The 19255-nt window shown below is 38.6% G+C and overlaps 2 protein-coding genes across 11 annotated transcripts in view; both read right to left on the reverse strand.

Moving 5' to 3' along the window:
• Positions 1-4860: 4860 nt before the first annotated feature.
• sdsl (serine dehydratase-like) lies at positions 4861-7317 on the reverse strand. Of its 2 annotated transcripts, none has more exons than XM_042741914.1 (8): positions 7108-7317; positions 6773-6940; positions 6454-6496; positions 6122-6261; positions 5915-6003; positions 5590-5817; positions 5387-5511; positions 4861-5299 (listed from the first exon to the last, which is right to left on the reverse strand). In XM_042741914.1, exons 2-8 carry the CDS (start codon positions 6923-6925, stop codon positions 5109-5111), a joined length of 969 nt encoding a protein of 322 aa, XP_042597848.1. In that variant the 5' UTR covers positions 6926-6940; positions 7108-7317; the 3' UTR covers positions 4861-5108. The 2 variants fall into 2 exon arrangements, with proteins under 2 accessions (XP_042597848.1, XP_042597849.1); XM_042741915.1 differs by having other exon boundaries at positions 7042-7121.
• Positions 7318-7664: 347 nt separating this feature from the next.
• Positions 7665-19255, reverse strand: part of LOC109106883 (apoptosis-stimulating of p53 protein 1-like) — a 40358-nt gene continuing 28767 nt past the window's right edge. For 8 of the 9 annotated variants that reach the window (XM_019120145.2, XM_042741908.1, XM_042741907.1 and 5 more), the window contains 14 exons: positions 18482-18583; positions 16346-16520; positions 14400-14596; positions 13770-13910; positions 13266-13458; positions 12532-12663; positions 11422-11531; positions 10888-11320; positions 10045-10793; positions 9680-9817; positions 9448-9581; positions 9158-9324; positions 8846-9045; positions 7665-8716 (listed from right to left, as the gene is read on the reverse strand). In XM_019120145.2, the coding sequence (XP_018975690.1) occupies positions 8675-8716; positions 8846-9045; positions 9158-9324; positions 9448-9581; positions 9680-9817; positions 10045-10793; positions 10888-11320; positions 11422-11531; positions 12532-12663; positions 13266-13458; positions 13770-13910; positions 14400-14596; positions 16346-16520; positions 18482-18583 (2913 nt within the window). In that variant the 3' untranslated portion in view covers positions 7665-8674. Of the gene's footprint in view, positions 8717-8845; positions 9046-9157; positions 9325-9447; positions 9582-9679; positions 9818-10044; positions 10794-10887; positions 11321-11421; positions 11532-12531; positions 12664-13265; positions 13459-13769; positions 13911-14399; positions 14597-16345; positions 16521-17671; positions 18391-18481; positions 18584-19255 lie in introns of those variants that run through there. The other variant, XM_019120148.2, reaches the window with a different exon arrangement.

A 19255-nucleotide genomic window follows, 5' to 3' on the forward strand; every position in this document is an offset into this window, starting at 1 on the left:
GGGCTTGAACGTCAGTGCGCATGCGCAAACGTTAGGGCGCATGTTTATATGGGAATTGTAGTTAGAAAACGAGAATGAGCGCAGTTTGGACATTTAAACCACAATGAAAAAAAAATATTTATTGACATGCAATTCCCATAGATAGATGAAAGTATACAGGCTGTAAATTATTATCATTATCATTATTATTATTATTATTATTATTATTATTATTATTATTATTTATTTTTATTTTTTTTATTTTATAGTTTTATGTGTTGTTTAATATAATTTTAAATGATTATTAAGACAATCTCACATTTTAGACCAATTTGCATTGTTGAACAGGGCTGGAATACATCACTCTAATTTCTTTTTCTTTCTTTCTTTCTTTCTTTCTTTCTTACAGTTTTGAATTCAAATATATACATTCTTGAAAAATCATACCAAACAAACCAAAAAAAAACTATTTATACATTAAGATGTAAATTCTGATGCAGTGATCAGAAGCATGGTGTGCATTGAGTCAAGATGTAAATGTCATCACACATAAAACAATAAAAATATTCATTTTATTTTTTTACGCATGAAATAATATTTGAACACTGATGTCCCATTAACAGACTTTCCCAAAATTCTTTGTATACATCACGTGAGGCTCAATGTAGTACTCATTGCACTTAAAAGCAATTGAGGGAAGAGATCCATAGGATTTATTTCGGCAAAAGCAGGCCACAGACAGACTTACAGAGGATTATAGGAATGATTGTACATGGTGGGCTGTCTGGTGGAATTACAGACATGGCAGCAGCTAGTGATGGAGATTGGACCATGGGGCCACACTAACCCATGATCAAATTTTAATTCCCAAAAACTACAGTACAATAGCAGAAATACTGCCTGCTCTAATTTGTTTCCAGGAATCAATGTTAGTAAAAAAAATTAGGACTCACCAGAGTTCCTCTCTGAACATGAGAGTCAATACTTGATTATTATTTTTAATTATAGTGTTGTCTTATTGTTATTTCTTCTTCTTATTATTATTATTATTATTACTATATGTCCTTGTGACTGATATAGCTAATACACTGTCTATATTATTGTTGTTGTTATATCGGGGGTAAATACTGTAATATCATTGAGTATTAACATGTAAGTTAAATATATCCCATATTTCACAGAAATATTTTTAACACAGTTAGCATGTTTAGCAAAGTCTATAGACCTTATGCGTCAGAGAAACAAGTGTGCAGAATTTTGTCTTTGAACTTCCGTTTTTCCGGTCACTATAGCATCACTGTTAAAGAGTAATTAGCTGGTGAAGTAGATTTAATTATTGTAGGGTTAACAAAAGTTATCATGAGCAATGCAATGTCCGGAGTGGATGTTATAAACCAATGTCAATAGACCGGCAGTCTGGCAAGATATTAAAAAGATTAGTTCATTAATTATGATGCTGTGGCAATACAAACGGAAGACAGAAGACAACGAGATTGTCAACATGATGTTTTGACAATGTCAGCCAGAGTAAAAACACAACAGCCCTCTGTTTTCACTTCTCTAGGCAAACTTTCCACTTCTTTTATTTCTATTTTTTTTAAACACAAGTGTCATACTGTTTCTGTTTCCACTCCCTGCTACAACTGTACATAATCGCTATCTCTCCTTCAGCTATTTTGGCAACAGATCTTTAGTCCTAAAAACTCACTAAGGACACGTAACTTGGCTTTCATCGTGCCTCATTGTCTTGGCAGTCAGTAAATGTTTTTTCAGAAGCCAAAGCTGTTCCTTTCACCTCAGGGCAGTCAATACGCCAGACTAGAGCCGTCATGGTTGGAAGGACAGTCTGTTTAATGTATAGAGAGGGCAGCACTTCTAAGGACTAGGCCGAGAGCATTAGAGGTGTGTAAATATTTAAGCAGCCCAGGCCTGCATATCGTTACTTGCACAGAAACTAATGGGAACGAGTCTGAGCTCTCTATAAGCAGCTCAAAAACAAACTGCTCTTTCAAACTGCTTAAGCCAGAAGGATTCAATCCAACTTCTGTCTGGATTACATGATTTATCTATATAACGCCTATTTGACCTGTAAACTAACACTGTAATTATGATTCTGAGCATAATTCGTTACAAAATCCCTGTGAATCACAAAAAAATGATATTGAGTCATTTTGGATCAGTGTATTTTTTAAAGAAACCTCTTATGGTCACAAAGGCTGCATTTATTTGCCAAAAAATACAGTAAAAATATACTGTAAAATATTATTTAAATCTGTTGTAATTTGTTTTAGAACATAATTTATTCCTGTGATGGCGCAGATTAATTTTTAGCAGCCATCACTCCAGTCTTTGGCGTCACATGATCGTTCAGAAATCATTTAAGAAAAACGACTTTATTATCAGTGTTGGAAACAGCTGTGCTGCTTAATATTTTTGGGGAAAGCGTGCATGATGTATTTTTTTTCAGGATCCTCTGATGAATATAAAGTTCAAAATAACTCTTTTGTAACATTCTAAATGTCTTTACTGTCACTTTTGACCGATTTAATGTGTCCATGCTGAATAAAGGTATTCATTTCTTTCCAAAATCTTTTGAACAGTAGTATAAATGAAAGATTTTCTAATTAGAAAAATGGTTCTTTCAAGATGCTTAATAGTTAAGGCAATAGATCATTTTGACCTTACTGTATTTACTCACCCTTGTGACATTTGGCAGAATGTCCAGACTGCTCTTTTCCATTCAATGAAAGTGAAAGGAGGCTGTTGAGCTCCAAAAATGATATGAAGCACAATAAAAGTATCTAAAAGCAGTCTATACACTTTGTGCACTACATTCTATGCCTTCTAAAGCCATTATGTTAAGAACAGACAAAGAATCCAAAAATTTTTTGCCTCTTCACATTGAAATAAAGTAGATCAAAAAAGGTTACACCAAATTTGCCATTAACTATGAGACATGCAAGAACAAATGGCTTCTGACATCAAACCTGGGTTTATATGCATCATATTTTACTGTACATTTTTAGGCTGTGACAGTCTCATCCTTCACTTTCATTGTACGGAAAAGAGCAGCCAGGATTTTCTGCTTTGGGGTCCACAAAAGAAATTAAATAATATGGGTTTGGAACAGCATTTATTCATTTAACTCCTCACAGAGAGCACAAAAATTCATTACTTAGGCATCAACTTCAAGCTTTAACTTCGTCTGCAGTATATCATTGCCTTGTGTATTTAACAACAAGCTACTCTTGCTGTTGTGTTTGTTTCAGCCTGAAATCAACCTTAAGAGTGCAGATGAAAGGAGCCAGAAGTAGAGTAGATTATGGGCCCTCTGTGGGACTCAAAATCAATCTCATAGCTTTGATCTGCAGTTAACCCTTAAGACTGTGATCTGTGAGAAGCTTAAACGCACTCTCAGCGCAAAGCCGTTTATGTCTGTTTAATCTTGGCAGAAACTTTTATACCCACACAGAGCTGGTACCCTAAAAGGTTCTCTTCTTCAAGCTATTCAATAATGTATAACTAGATAAACATTCTCATATATCAGTCATTTCAAACAATCATCAATCAATGCAAAAAGAACTTTGCTCATGTCTGACACAGAACAATATCTCAACCACAGTAAAGTATCTTGTATGCTGCCTGGTGTTCCTAGTGCACCATAAAGCATTTAATGTAGCTACTACAATCACAGTCTTTGTGCTAACACAATTACCTGCCTTTTCCAATCACATGACAAAGTACTTGGTAATTTCATCGCTATTAACATGGATCATGAAATCCATTTACAGCAGCCTTAGGAAACAAAGTAGCTCCTGAGCTACAGCCGGCGGTTTGCATTCCACTGTTGCATATGTGCAATTTTCCATCAGTTCCAAAATCTGATATAAAAGCTTATTTCTGCCAAAAAAAAAAAAGTAATTTTGCTTTTTTGTCTCACTGTGCATTTCTGATTTTTTTTGCAATTCTGACTCAACTGTAAGTTTGTTTCTCTCAATTAAACTTTTTTCTCAGAATTATGAGTTTACGTTTACGTTTTCTCAAAATTGAGATACAAATCACAATTGGCAGAAAATTTTTGAAAGAATAATATTATATATATATATATATATATATATATAAATAATATTATATATATATATATATATATATATATATATAATTATATTTATATATCACAGTTTAGATTTTTTTAACTATTCTGAGTTTGTATCTCATAATTACAGTATTCTGACATTTTTTTTTCACAGAACTGCAAGTTTATGTCTCAAAATTCCACATCTCAGAATTATGAGATATGAACTCGCAATTGCCAGAAAAAGAGACAGAATTGTGAGAATTGTGATAAGCTTGTTTCCACCATTTTTTTTTTATTATTATTCTTGCAATATCTCACAAGTCAGACTTTTTTCATAATTTAGAGTTTATATATAAAGATTGTAAGATATAAGCTTAGTTGCAAGTAAAAATGTCTGAATTATGAGATAAGTCACAATTGTCTTATTTATTTTTAAATTCTGTGGCTAAAATATGTTTTATTAATCTGAAGACTTTGCATGTGCACAAGAGAGTTTTCAAGCGAACATGAGAAATGTATTTTCTGCATGTCACTGTAACTTTTACACACAGGTAATAGTTTAATGTCTTAGATAATACAATGTATTATTTTATATTCATCTATTTTATTATGTAGCCATGTAATTATCACGCAGAGATATATACAGTTGATTCAAGTTAAAAATTAAATTTTAAAGTGACTACTGTCCTAAAAAACATTGGCCATACTTATTATTTACTTATTGTAGTGTGAACACTAGGACACAAATATCAAAACGACAGACATTAGCACCACTTGCTGGTTACAGGTGGTAAGTGACAAGATTCTGAGGCGATAAAGGATTTTATTACACCGTTTTCACTAAAACAGGTTTTACAGAAAATCTTAAGATTTTGTCTAGTTCTGGATGTTTGCTCAAAACAGACTTCTCTGATAGACAGTTTGCTCTCAGCTGTTTAAAATACAGTAGATTATCCATATTATCTTTTGATTTACGTAACACAACATGTCAGTGCAACTCAAAGCAGATGCTTTGACCATTTATCTCAGATGTGAGAATCTACAGATGTGGTTATTTCCGTATGACTGCCTGTAGATGCTGCAGCTGAGCCAGGTTCACGCTGCTGCCCCCACACACGATCATTACCAGCGAGTTGAGCAGTTTAGGAAGGCGTCCCTCTTCCTGTAGCCTCTGGATGACACCGCTGTACACTGCAGCCAATGACGCTCCGCAGGCCAACTCCACCAACACACGCTCCTCATCTGAATACAGTACACAGCAATCAACTGCATAGCAAGCTTTGTTGTTATTGAGTTGTTTGATTGCCTTGATCACAGAGATGAACTTACCTAGGAACAGTTCCACTGCCTCCAGGGCCTGTAGATCTGTCACTACCTCTGAAATGACATTGGGCCGTTTGCTGTACTCAAACGCTTGCCGGCATGCTGTTTTTGCTCCCAAACATGTTGCTTCACTAGCAAGCGGAGATATGCAGAAACATTCAAACTTTAGTGCCAATTGTTCATCGATTAAAGATGATTTCTTAATATACCTTGTAATGTCAGGCAGTGTAACCAGATCTCTGGCTTTCCAAGCAACATTGAGACAGTCAGCGCCCACAGTCTCCATACACAGGATAGGCACATCTCCCCAGCCCATCTCATCCAGACCTTCCATTATTCCACAAAACAGACCTCCACCCCCTACGGACACCACTATAGCTCCAGGTTTGGATGGCAATGAGGCCTTTAGTTCATGCACAATACTGGAATGACCTTTCCTAAAAGATTTGAACAGCTTTTCATTCTTGTGAAGTCCAAAACCATGAAAGAAATTGAAGGTCGTACAGCTTTAAGGAGCTGTATCTACAAACTCACCAGACTAGTGGATGGTTGAACGGGTGTATGACAGTAAGACCTTCACTTTCAGCCAAACGTAGGGCCTCTGCATTTGCATCATCCCATACCTACAATATCAGATAAAGATCTGTCGTGTATATGATTTAGACCTGGATAAGATAACATAACTGCGTCATATCTAGAATAGAGGCATTAAGGATAACTGTGGTGGTACTTTGCTCTTGCCTTGCCCACAACTTTGACCATAGCGCCCTGGTCCTTAAGTTTCTGAGCTACCAATTGGGGAGTCGATGAGGGCAAAACAATAGTAGCTGGCAGGTTAAGCTTTCTTGCTGCATATGCTGTGGCCATACCAGCATTACCACCTATACACACAAATACAGTGAGAAAAAATCTGATTTCAATCCAAGAATGCTGTTAAACACAATGAATAATTTGATATGTCCATGTTAAACTGTTAAGAGTGTGAAAATTTTAGATTTGTCTAAAGGGCCCCATGGTCAAAGGAGTCTATACTTAAGAAACATTTAATAGTTCATGTTTACCATTTCACTCACCTGAAGAACAAACGACACCTTTTGACTTCTTTGTATTTGCAACCTTATAAAGGAATAAAAATACATTTTAATGTGAATCGTAATATGCAATCGTTCCTTTAATGAGCGCTAGATGGCAGGGCGAACGCACAATATACTGTACTGGACGTAAACGTTTGTTTTGTTAAAGCTTGATTTAATAATTGAAACAATATGAATATACAATCAATGGTAATTTTGAAATGCAACTTAATGCGTTACAACATTTAGGAGCTATGTTTAGTCAAAAATAATTATGGTTCCTCTTCATTTTAAGAAACGCAGCCGTATTTTTCCTCACATTTTGACACATGTATCCTATTCCACGGATTTTGAAGGAACCGGTGGGTTGTGAGCTCTCCATCTTCAGATACACGGTGGTTCCGATCCGCTTAGACATGCCCGTGCTTTCGAGAAGTGGGGTGACGACATGAAATCCATTTTGCTTCGACATTTTTCTCAAAATTTGCTGAAATGCACAGTTGACAAGGAGATGTGGACAACATGGTCACAGTGGGTAATGCACTAAGCGCACAAACAGTTACAAGTTTTGGATAGGTTTGAGATTACCTCAGGTTTTCTTCTGTCAGTTAAAACATAAAATGTACAGACAAAGCCGTTTTATAGTCTACTCACCTATTGCGTTGAGGTGTTATGTGACTCTCTTAAACGAGTAGGCTATTGCCTGGAAGTTCAAAGTCCATTTAATGACAATAAAGTAACCTAGCACTAATGAACAAATGTCCAAGACCGTTAGATAATACATGACAGCTTGCAAAATTATGTAATGTAGGTTAAACTAGGGCAAGTTACTCATTCATGAAACAAAGTGCGCAATGATATCCTGAACGTGAGAAACTTATAAATAAAAGACAGGCTAAAACTTATATTAAATACCATATGGACATTTTTGTAAACCTACACAACTACTTGCTAACAGCTTGCTATTTTTTCGAAGGTTATGATAAGCATTTATTTTTTTAGGCTAAAATTAAGCAAAAATAAATCAAATTCAGTACTAATACAGTACACATTAAAACACTTAAGTAATATCATGTAACGAACTTCACAACAAGGCATCAGTAGGCTATAGTATTTATTGATATTTGTCAATATGAATTTTTAATCTGTGCAGAACACAGCATATTCCTGTACAGAACACAGAATGTGAAAAATCCAGTCAATGCAACATGTGACTTTGTCCCAATGTGGAAATTTTATTGTGCACATATACATGTAGACAAATAGAACTTGTTGCATACATGGCTCTCCTATGGCAGCACAAACACTGGGCAGATCCTGCCGGTTCTGACAGCCATATAAGCCTATATCAAGCTGTTTAAAGATTTTTTTTTATTTTATTTAAATTAAATAAACATCCCTTAAAGAGGGAAAAGATCATGTAGCATAAAAAAATAAAGCCTGACTTAAATTAAGCATAGGAATATAGGTTTATGATATGTTGTCAATATCCTGTTTGATGGAAAACAGCCACTGCATTAGTTTTTATGGCATCAGTTTTCCGCATCCTTTTAAAACTCAGTTCATCATAAACGACTCCACAATTTCACCTCCTCAAGCCACATAATCCTCCACACATAAACATATACATGTTTCCAGACCAGGCCACTTCCTTATTATCCATCAGTAGCTTGACCAGCCTGAAGGCCTCTTCTAAACACTTTCCAGCACCTTCCTTCCTTTCCCCTGAATAAGCAACTTCCTAAACCTTGGGAAATGAAACATCAGTCCCTTCGGTTTCCCTTTTGCCTGATAAAAACCACAGAGCACGAAACACTGGAATCCAAGACTGCATTCTCTGTCACCAACTCTTATTATCACATCCACGTCCCATTCTGACAGTCACATCCCACACTGAAACACACTCACGCACATATACTCAGGAGGTTTGCACTGTGGATGAGGATAGAAAAGCTAAAATGTTCCTCAACAGAGATATGGGTAAGAGGGACACTGCAAAAACAACACATCATAGTGACGAATAAAATCTGGGATGCAAACAGAAGACCACTGATTTCCCCACTGTTGGGTAAATCCATCTTGTCCGACACCAGCCGTGCTCCATCATCTTGCCACCCCTGTGGGCTCTGTTTTGTGGTGACGGCAAAGACAGGGCAGAGCGCCATCCCGCAGCTTCATGCCAAGTGCTGTTATAGGAGCTTGCGCTGTCTCTTCTAGCCACCTATGCCAGGGAACGTTGCCTGGGTTTGATCCTTGGGTACAGCTACAATGACAACAGATTACAGATTTACAGGGTTAGTTTTTTTCTCACTTTGCGACTTACATTTGAACAAAATATTTTAATGCACAACAGTGCCGTCTAAAAATAAATGTGCCTATACAGATATCCTACCCCTAACAAGTTGCGTGGTACGTAGCCCTCCTTGTCATTAAGTCTGGCCCACCACCACTCTGTCTCGCTGTCATCCCTACGGCTCATGATGGTGAGAGCATCGCCCTCATGGAAGGACAGCTCATCTGCACTCTGAGCTTCAAAGTTCCACAGGGCATATACCATCCCTTTATTCATAACACCCAGTTTCTCCTGCACACCTGGAAGGGAAACAAAGAAGAGTAGGCTTTCAGAATCATTTACAGCCATTATTCTAGAAACACACCCTTAATAATAAAAAATAACCACACCAGTGATTGCTGCTGATATTACCATATAAAAACTGAGAGCACTGGACATAACCCTCCTCCATTTCTTCGCACTTGTCTGCTGCCGTCTCCACATCACTGATAGTAGTGGCAAAAATGGCAGCTCCAGACTCCACCAGCAACTTGCAAAGATGAACATTGTTGCATGACGCTGCACAGTGCAAGGGCGTCCTGATCACAAGTGAGAAAGAGTTAGCAACTACGAACATCACTTGATAAGTAAGAATTGGTGTTATTCCCTAATGCAGACCAACGTGAAGAGATAAACCATCAGACAAAAGTGATAGTCCTCACCATCCATCACTATCTGCTGCGTTGACATTGACCCCAAAATCCAGCAGGAATTTCACAATATGGTGGTGACCTGCACATACTGCATTATGGAGAGGCGTGATACCTTCATCATTTGGAGTACTAGGATTGTCCACCTGAGGATGGAGACACAAGTTAAAGAGGAAAAACTCCTACTGAGTCCAATTCAAGCATTCAAAGTAAGTGTAAGGGGCGCACGGCAGCTGAATTGTACCTCATAAATAATCCTTTGCACCAAATCAAACTCGCCCTCCAAAGATGCATCCAAAAGCAGTGCAAGAGGATTGAACTTGACCCTCAAGCCATGACCTGTCCTCTCAGAGCCAGGCTTCTTTAAGTTGGTGCGCTTGAGCTGTAATGTGAAAAATTCTATTATCCTTCATATTTTGAAGAATAACATATATTTTGAGCAAAAAAGTAAAACAATGAATACATTCCTATGCAGAGATGAGCAAACCGTACTGTCTAGATGTTACCAAGGTTAGGGTTAAAGGATTCTTTATATAAATTTTGTTTGTAAAGATGTTTTTAGAACAAGGCGTTAGACAAACTCAGCTTAAAAAGTTAGTGCCAACTCACCGTAGATACACCAGGAGGAGTGCCTGGGTGTGCTGTAGTGTCCTGCTCTGCAGGGGAATGAGGTTCTGGTACTGAGCTAGGTTGTGTGTCTGTAGCATTTGTGTGGTTGTTGTTATGATTGTCCTCATTGGTGTCCTTAAGAGAATGGTCTGAGGCATCAACAGACTGGACACCCCCTGAGTCACTAGATAGATGTGTCAGCTGGTTCTCATTATCATCAGCCGTTGGTGACACGGAAGAGGTGGGAGGAGGGAGTGGGATTTCTGGCTCTGCTGAAGGTTCAGCTAAGATGCTTGATTCCATCAGGTTCCCATTGGAAGTGTCCACAACGCCCAGGGTTGTGGCCATGTAGTTCAGAGGACTGTCAGGCTGGTAGAAGGTACCACCCACTCCATTCTCAATTCCTCCTGCAAGGGTGTTGAATCGCTGATATAAGAGCTTCTGTATGTTAGGTCCACTGGGTCCTTCTGGTTCTGTGATGGAGCTTCGCTTCTTTAAAGGTCGGGGAGCATTGGCTAATTTCCTTCTCAGCACCTCCAGGTCGATGTCACTTTGGTAACGGAGAGGGGAGTGGGCCACAGGGGTCAGTTTTGTAGGACTGAGAGGGCGAGGGATGTTCTCCACACTGGGTGGAGGTAAAGGAGTGCTTTCTTGGGCCGCCTCTCTGTCAACCTCATCTGTGGAGGAGTGCTGGTAGAGTGGAACTGGAGAAGGAGAGGTGGAGCCCGGTAGGACCGGTTTTCCATATACTGGCGGCCAATGAAGAAAAACAAAATTTAAAAGAAGAGAAAATACATAAAGCTATACGTCTCTATGTCTGGAACCAATGCAACAACTTCTTACCTGCTTTAACTGCAGCTCTGCTGCTGATGGAGTAGTTTTTGGCTGTAGGTTGCTGCAGGTACATATTGTAGATTGAGCTGGAGTTCATAGTGGCAGGGCCCTTCCTTGGAGACTGGGGCCTGGACCCCCTGTCTGGAATAAAGGGACGTACTGCCACAGCAAGAGGAGGCTCTGTCCTTTCACCCTGATGGAATAGGGCTGACCCGGAATGAGGTGTAGGACTGGGAGGCACTGTTATCCGCTGTTGGATCTGCTGTGAAGAGGAACCAGAGGCAGGGGGTGCTCTTTGCCAGCCTAATGTGCCAGGAGCAGAGCGAGGCAAAGAGCTAGTGGCACAGACTGTGGAGTGATGTCCTGCACTGGGATAAGTTCCATAGATGGGTGGAGGCTGCTTAGACAATGCTGTTACTGTCCCTAACAGCTTAGGGGCTTCCTGTAAAGAGACAAAACCACGAGTTAAGCATGAACAAGACTCAAATATGTCTTTCACAAGAACACTTGTGCTTAAGCACTAAGGAGACTGTTTAATCTCACCTTGTCTGAGGTACCCATCTTGCTGGTATAATCTTGACTTGTGTCCTTCCAGTCTGGAGGTTTTAGAGGAACCCTATTATTGCTGAAGGAGGGCCAGATTGCATCATTAGCTGTAGGAAGTGCAGAGGTATGAGTTAGATGGACAGAGACAGAGACGTATATGCTCTTTCTCCTGTCAGCCTCATTATGGCACAGACTGACCTGCTCAATGGGTCATTAAAGCAGGAGATGAGTCTCAAATGGGACTACACTCACATCTCTGACCCCTATGACATCAGGACACTTCTAATCATGGGTATGAGTGGGGAATATTTTTGTCCTGTCCTCTGCACAGATCCAGCTCTGTTTGGGTTAAATGGATTACTAAGCCTATGTGTCCAAGTCTACTGCTCTGCTTGTCAAAGCCATGGGCGATGACGCATGTTTATCCCATTCGTCTGACAGACACGCCATCAAGCTCACTGGCAAGTCAACTGCCAAGTCCCACAAAGGAAAAATGTAGTGAAGCAAAGGATTAAACTATATCAAATATGGGGTTTTCTTCTCTCTAAAAGGGTCAAATTCTTCTAGTGATTAAATATGCTAAAGGATAAATACAGTCTTTTGTTATACATTCATAAGGCCAGCCTTACATCTTCAAGACTACTTACAAAAATAATCATTACATAATTGCTACTTTTTTCCACCAGTTCAGTTCAGGTTTTAGGAGTCCTGTGGATCCAACTTCAGTGACTACTAGGATATGGTAAGTGTACTGCTTTTTAAGATGAATAATGGGTGGGGCTTAAAATTCACATTTTATGCACTTGGTTTGTCGGTACCCATGAGGTAAGACATTACAATATGTACAGGACTTACCTCATCGGTACTGACAAACTAAGTGCAAGCTAGTGTAGATTGATTATCTCAGTGTTTGTAAATAATTTATGATCAAATCGATTCACAATGTCTTTATATATTATTTAGCTACAATTGAAAATGAAACATGCCTTTTAAACTGTTTTCAAATGGCAAACACAAGAAAATGTCTGTGTTGTAAATATAAGTCCAACCCTGTTTTATGCATTCTGATCAACAATTTCTTCTTGATATCATGCCCAAAAAACTCACTAGAAGTACAGTCGGAGTCTGTGGGGGCCTCTGGCCCCTCTCTAGGCTCTGAGGTCGGCACCAGAGGGTCCACTATGATGTCTAAGTCTGAGACCTTCCATGGGCCTGCAGGCATCCTCACCCTCTCTTCCTCTGTCCCGCCGCCCCCACATATGTGACACACAAGCATGACAAAAGAATAGGGGAAGGAGTAGAAAAGGTGACAGACATGAGAAAATGGAAAAGCATGTTAGCAATAAAGGCTGGAAAAAACAAACAAAAAGATGTTTTAGTGTGACGTTAATGAGAGTATCTGAATAAAGATTTTTTTTTAAAACTTGGTGTTTAGGAGCTGCCCCTTTTAGATGGAAAGTGATACTGCATAATGTGGCATCAGGAAAATGAGAGAAGCATAGAAAGAAATCTGAACTGATCTGAATAAATGATTTTACAGCAGTGGTTTTCAGAGCCAGCTTTCTGCTCTTAAGTGATAGATACACACAGCCTTCAAGATGGAAACATAATATGATACCTCTTTCATCATTTATGTAGTAGTACCTTCCTGAATGGGGTCATGAACTTTGTAAACCCATTTGATGCTCATCATTTTTACCACAGAGAGCTTTTGTATGAATGTTTTCTGTGTGAGAGCAACAAGAGTGCATTCTTTGGACAAACCTCTAGAATTCCTGTAGCAGTTTTTTATTACAGTCCTGGAAGGCAACAAATGCAAAAGTAGAGGATGAAAGACTGACCTGACTTGGAACGAGCATGTTTGACTGTAGCAGAGGTGGAGAGAGACTGTGGCTTCAGGGGATCAGGCGGTAAACTGTAGCCTCCTTCCTGTCTCCCGGGCACCGGGACCTGGATGTAGGGACAGACTGCTGCCACTCGCCCAGAACTGCCTGGGGTGGGCTGAGGGGAGGGAGGACCACTCATTCGGCCAAGCTGTAGAGAAGAGGATTAGTTAATCAAACCCCATACAGTTTGCAAGGCTAGTCAACATGGTTCTAGTGTTTACACCTAAAAATATTCAGCATATATATCAACAAATGTCCTTGAATGCAATTTTGTATGCCTCTGGGGGTCAAACTCTTTGCTTTGAATTTCATTGCGCTTAAATCGCAGGGTTTAACCAATTCTAGGTTATTTAAAAAAAAAAAAAACTAAGCAATGATTAACAATCCAGCTCATTGTAATATTACAGATCTAGTGCACAAACTGGACGTGGCAATTTAGCTGCAGGCTGTTTCACTTGCCTCTGCTTTTTTCTTGTAGAGACGCTCTCTGAGGTCCCCAATACGCTTGTCCATCATGGTCACCTCCATGTTGCGCTTGTTTAGCATATCCTTGTGTTGCTGTAGCTTGCTGTTCTGTTCCTGATTTAGCTTGTTCCGGATCTAAATGTTAATACAAACATACACGCGTCATACAGAACTGATGATTTTGTTATTGCATTTGAATATTTTACCATCTCATCAAATGTCACATATGCAACTAATAACTTTGGAGTTTGAAAACACGCTTGATAATCTGAATATTTTATGCATTATCACTCTGGGGCTCAATGTACCACAAACAACTTCAGAGAGGATTGAGGGAAGAATAAACAAGTGTGGCAAAACAGGAAACGCATTAAAATCAAAGTCTTTCAAAAATTCACTGGGGAATGAAATAGTTTTTGATGATCAAACACTGTTAATGGATTAAAAGAAAGTTTATTTCCTATTATGTTTCCCAAGTGAGACCAATATATTTAATATATTTTTTCTGAAAAACTAGCTAGTTTTTGGTCATAGATATCATGAGTTGACTGAAATTGAACAAAACCAACAAAGAGCATCACGACCAACAAATAGTGTCAATCTCTCTTTGCAGAAAACGCCTACCTGCAGTTCCTGGTAGAGTTTGCGTAGTTCCAGGGCAGCATTGCTGGTCACCGGTCCCCCCAGAGGCTGCAGTCCATTGAGACGCCCCCGTCCCAGATCGTCTAGCTGCTGCGTGAGCTGGTCCACCTTTAGCATGGCTGACTGCAGCTCTGCCTGCTTTTCCTGGAACAGGCTGCTAACATGCTCAATTTCTGCAGCTGAAAGACACCCATGAAGCATTCCGATTATAAAAATACTATCTTTGTGTGCAAATGGATGCACGATTGTTGGAAAACTTCATACATGTGTCTGGATTTTTCAAGTGGGTGTGTGTTCAAGCAAGTGTGTAGGAGTGAGGACCAGTGCAAATTGCTGCTTGGCCAGATGTCCACTCCCCGAGTCCACATGTCATTAGACAAATTCCAAATAGAGAGGAATGGTATTGTGATCTTTGATTTTATCTCATGAATGTCACGAGGGGGTGAAATCCACCCCAGGCTGTTCCACACCCCAACCAGAGCTCCTCGTTTAAAGTTCAGAGATGTTCCTACTGACTGATCCACTGCCAGGAACACAGAGGGAGTGGATAGCAAAAGCAACTGGAGCAAGGGATGAAATTCCACTGAGTGGTCTAACAATAGTAAAAACTGTTAGCTTCAGAACTAGCAGTTTGATTTTTTTAGAGTTACTTTCTTGTGCACAGTTGCCATGGAATGGTGATATGAACATATTAAAGGGACAATCCCCCTAACAAAATATTTCTTGCTCAAGGGCATGGCTTGTGACTTGATATTTGTGGGGTCTGAACAAGCAAGTATCCAACCTTGAGACTTAACTCTTTCCCCGCGAGCATTTTTGAAAAAAGGTGCCAGCCACCGCCAGCGATTTTTATGATTTTCACTCAAATTTGATGGCCTCCAGTATATTTTGCTGTATGAATATTTGAATATGCAATACACCATAATAAAGATCTGAGTCTCTACTTTTAAACAAAAAATCTGTTTTATTCTAGCTTAAAGCATTCTTTTTTTATCAACACTTGAATATAGGTAGGTTTCATAAAAATGTATAGTTCTGAGCAAAAATAAAAATAGAAAATAAATTTTTTATCAAAAACTACAACAGGATAATATTTAGTACGATTATCAAAGCATAAGTCCAGTAAATCGTTTCCATTAACACCTCCAAAGCTTGCACAGACATATACCACTTCCTGGATCAACATTTTACTCCATAACATTATGCAGTTTTCATTTATATGCTGTCTATTGATGATGATCGCATTATTTTTAATATGCATATGTTTACATTAGAGATCGCTCGTTTCTCCGTCCTGTTCATGTGTGTTTTTGTTCGGGAGGTTTTGTACTCATTCAGAATATGTGTAATAGTGCCCCCGAGTGTATAACAGTGAAAACACGAAAAGCCGTAAAAACTTGTCTTTGGCGGGGAAGCATTGACTTCTAAAAGACGAGATAACTCGTCAATGGCGGGGAAAGAGTTAAAAGATGGCACAACCCAGAATCTGTGACCATGTAGGGTGAGACTTGATTTTGTCCATTAGGAATTGATAGGATCAGTGTCATTTGCAAATTGCTGCGATTGTTATATGATTGACAGGTTGTTGGAGGGGAGAGGTTAAAACTTGTTTGGTCATTGGACACATTTTTGCCCAACCCTCATGCCGATACATATTCGTAATCAAAGAAGATTAATCAGTCAAGGAAAGGGGAAAGGACATTCCAATTTTAATTTCATGTTGACTTGTATTAACACAGTCCTTGGTTAATGGACATATATGATACTTAAGCAAAAAACAGATATTGTACTTGGTAGTATAGTTGGTCATCCAAATAAAAAACATCTTATTCCATTTATACATCGCATACCAAAATATAGTTAAATTCATTTATAAAATGAGCAATTTCCAAAAGCATTTTGAAGTCTGTTAACATGGCTGTACATACACAGGTTGCCGTTGATGAGTTTGCTGTAGTCCACTTGGCCCCTCATGGCACGGACCTTCTTGAGTTTGGCTTCTTGACTTTCCACTCTCTCCCTCAACCTCTGGAGCTTCTCACTCTCAGACACGGACTGGCCCTGACGTGGGTCCTGCTGCTTCAAATACCGCAATCGTTGCTCCTAAACACAGGGAGGAGAGGAAAAGGGAGGAAAGGACAGGAGAGGCTAACAGTCAATTTCAAAATGGGAGGGAACATGCTCCACAGATGATCAAAACAAACACGTCACCGATCAACAAAAGCCCTTTCACACACCTCACTACGCACAGTGGAGAGCTGCGAGAGAATGGGATGGAAACAATAAGGAAGGGCCAGGTAAGATGGTAAAATAGAGAGAGGAAAGATAAAGACAGGAAATAAAAGAACTTCATTTCAGAGCTTTTACAGAATATGAACACAAAAGATTTCTGTTAGCAGAGCAGGGAACAAATAAAAAGAAACACAAATAATACTGTAATTACTCCAACTGTGAATGTATGATGAATGAGACTAAAATAGAAAGTGGAGGGAAACACAGGCGTTCGTGCTGACTAGCACTTTCAGGTCTGCTTCAGAATGAGCAAATACAAAGCCAGGCCTTACTGTCCCAGAGTGTTGACTCAACACAATCCAGTGTTAAATGAACAGATGAACGAACAAAGTGTATTTTTAACTGCAGAGCTACGATGTTTACAGCTACATAGTGCAAGTTTGTGGAAATGTGCATGCACTTTTTTCATATTCCCTTTTTTCACTCTACAATCTATAGTCATCTATCCACAAAAAAAATATGTATTAAAAATATAAAACCAAAATAAGCCTAATAAAATGTAAGCCTGGACCACAAAACCAGTCATAAGTAGCATTTGTAGCAATAGCCAAAAATACATTGTATGGGTCTAAATTATCAACTTTTATATTCCAAAAATCATTAGGATATTAAGTAAATATAAAGATATTTTGTAAATTTCCTACTGTTAATTTTTAATTAGTATTATGCATTGCTAAGAACTTTATTTGGACAACTTTAAAGGGGATTTTCTCAATATATTGATTTTTTTTGCACCCTCAGATTCCAGATTTTCAAATAGTTGTATCTCAGCCAAATATTATCCTATCCTAACAAACATATACATCAGTGGAAAGCATATTTATTCAGCTTTCAGATGATTTATAAATCTCACTTTCAAAAAATTGACCCTTATGACTGATTTTGTGGTCCAGGGCACAAATAGCATTTCAACAAACACCTCTACCTGAAAAGTTGTAAACATACATGCTTTTTTTTTTTACCTTACAACAACAGATGAGTTGATGACCTCTTGATACTCATTCATGGAATACACAGTCGCATATACTTCAGAAATCAGCTAGGCCTTGTGTCGCTTGTCTGCAATTTCCAGAGCATTCTGCATTCATTTTCCCCGGGAACTGACTACACCTTCGTGAACACGTACATGAACACACAATCTCAATTGGTCTTAACGTCCTCCCTCTTCCTGACAGCTGCAGTTCCGTGCTGATCTAATTTCCTAAGTGAATGGAGTCTCTTTCCTGTTGTTGTTTAAGGAAAAGAACTTTGCGTCCAGGCAACACACACAATTCCCTCTGCCGCTGACCTAAGTGTGATACTCCACTATCACACACTGACCTCAAGACAATATCTTCATCACAAAGACATGGTTCTCAAAACACAATATCAAAAGAGATAAATAACCGAATCATGTCAGGCTTGAGTGCAGCTAGCAGCAAATTTAAAATGCAAATCATTTAAAAGGTATTTAGAAAATTCCTGACATTGCCACATGGAACCAGGCTAGTATAATTAATCAAATATGACAGTTCATGCACTCCAGATTATATGACCATGTGTTCACGTACAGTATGCCCCTTATGCATGTGTGTACACCTGTTTATGCTGGACCACAGCGTTCTTAGTTTCAAAGTCAGCAGAGCACCATTAACAGATCTGAAAATCTGAGAAGGCATTTTGGAATTTGACTGTTTCCTCTCAACTGAACAGTTCAGACATAAGAAGAGGAAAAAGATCTGAAGACATATGAATAAATAAAGAGATATGAGGATTCATATGGTGGCGCCTACCTTAGCTATCAGCATCTGCTGCTGAGCTTCGATCTGCTGCTGCTGTCGCATTGCCATCTCCTGCAGCTCTGACAGCGTTAACTCCACACGTGGATTCCCCACCTACACACAAACACACACGCACGCAAAGTATCACAGAATTAGCTTTGCACACAAACAAGCTGAACATCACTTGTTCAAACAAATAAAATGTGCAATTATGTAATGAAATTTTTACAATAAAATAAAAATCTTTTGAATTAAATGGTGAAGGTAGTTTCAAACTAGTAGTCAACAGACATAGCCGATGCCAAAAATATGTGTAATGCAAATTAATGATGACAAAAAGACAAACACAAAATTGCTGAAATTAAATAAAAATGTAACATATTTACTCAAAAATATTAGAAAACATGAAATAATATTGAAATATATTTAATTGTTGTTACATTGGTTTATCACTAGATCATGTCAAATTCAACTTATTTTGTGTTCATTTTCAAACAGACTATACAAAATATATTCAAAGAGTTAATTTCTTAATTTATTTTTAAACACATTTTATACTGGTTATACTGGTACTGTATGTCTGGCTCCATCCTAGACAAGCTAAGCAGGTTCAGCCAGTGGTGAACTTCTTAAAAGATCATTATATGTTTTGTTTTGTGCATCTTCACAGTAGTTTAAGCCAGCAACAGATCACCATTGTCCATTTAAAATGTGTTAGAATTTAAGGTTGGAATTTAAACTGGTCCAAGCTGTTGCTTCAAGTAGGGTGAAGATTGAGGAGAGACC

This window comes from Cyprinus carpio, chromosome B17 (genome assembly GCF_018340385.1).
Source record: "Cyprinus carpio isolate SPL01 chromosome B17, ASM1834038v1, whole genome shotgun sequence".
Taxonomy (NCBI): domain Eukaryota; kingdom Metazoa; phylum Chordata; class Actinopteri; order Cypriniformes; family Cyprinidae; genus Cyprinus; species Cyprinus carpio.

Bases quoted from the DNA above. Each gene is read 5' to 3' on its own strand.
- sdsl (XM_042741914.1), bottom strand. From the start codon at position 6,925: ATGTCGAAGCAAAATGGATTTCATGTCGTCACCCCACTTCTCGAAAGC. The intron at 6,004-6,121 runs GCAAGAGCAAAG...CTGATATTGTAG, and splicing joins TGGTCAAAGTTGTGGGCAAG to GTATGGGATGATGCAAATGC. The intron at 5,818-5,914 runs GTGAGTTTGTAG...CAAATCTTTTAG, and splicing joins TTCAACCATCCACTAGTCTG to GAAAGGTCATTCCAGTATTG.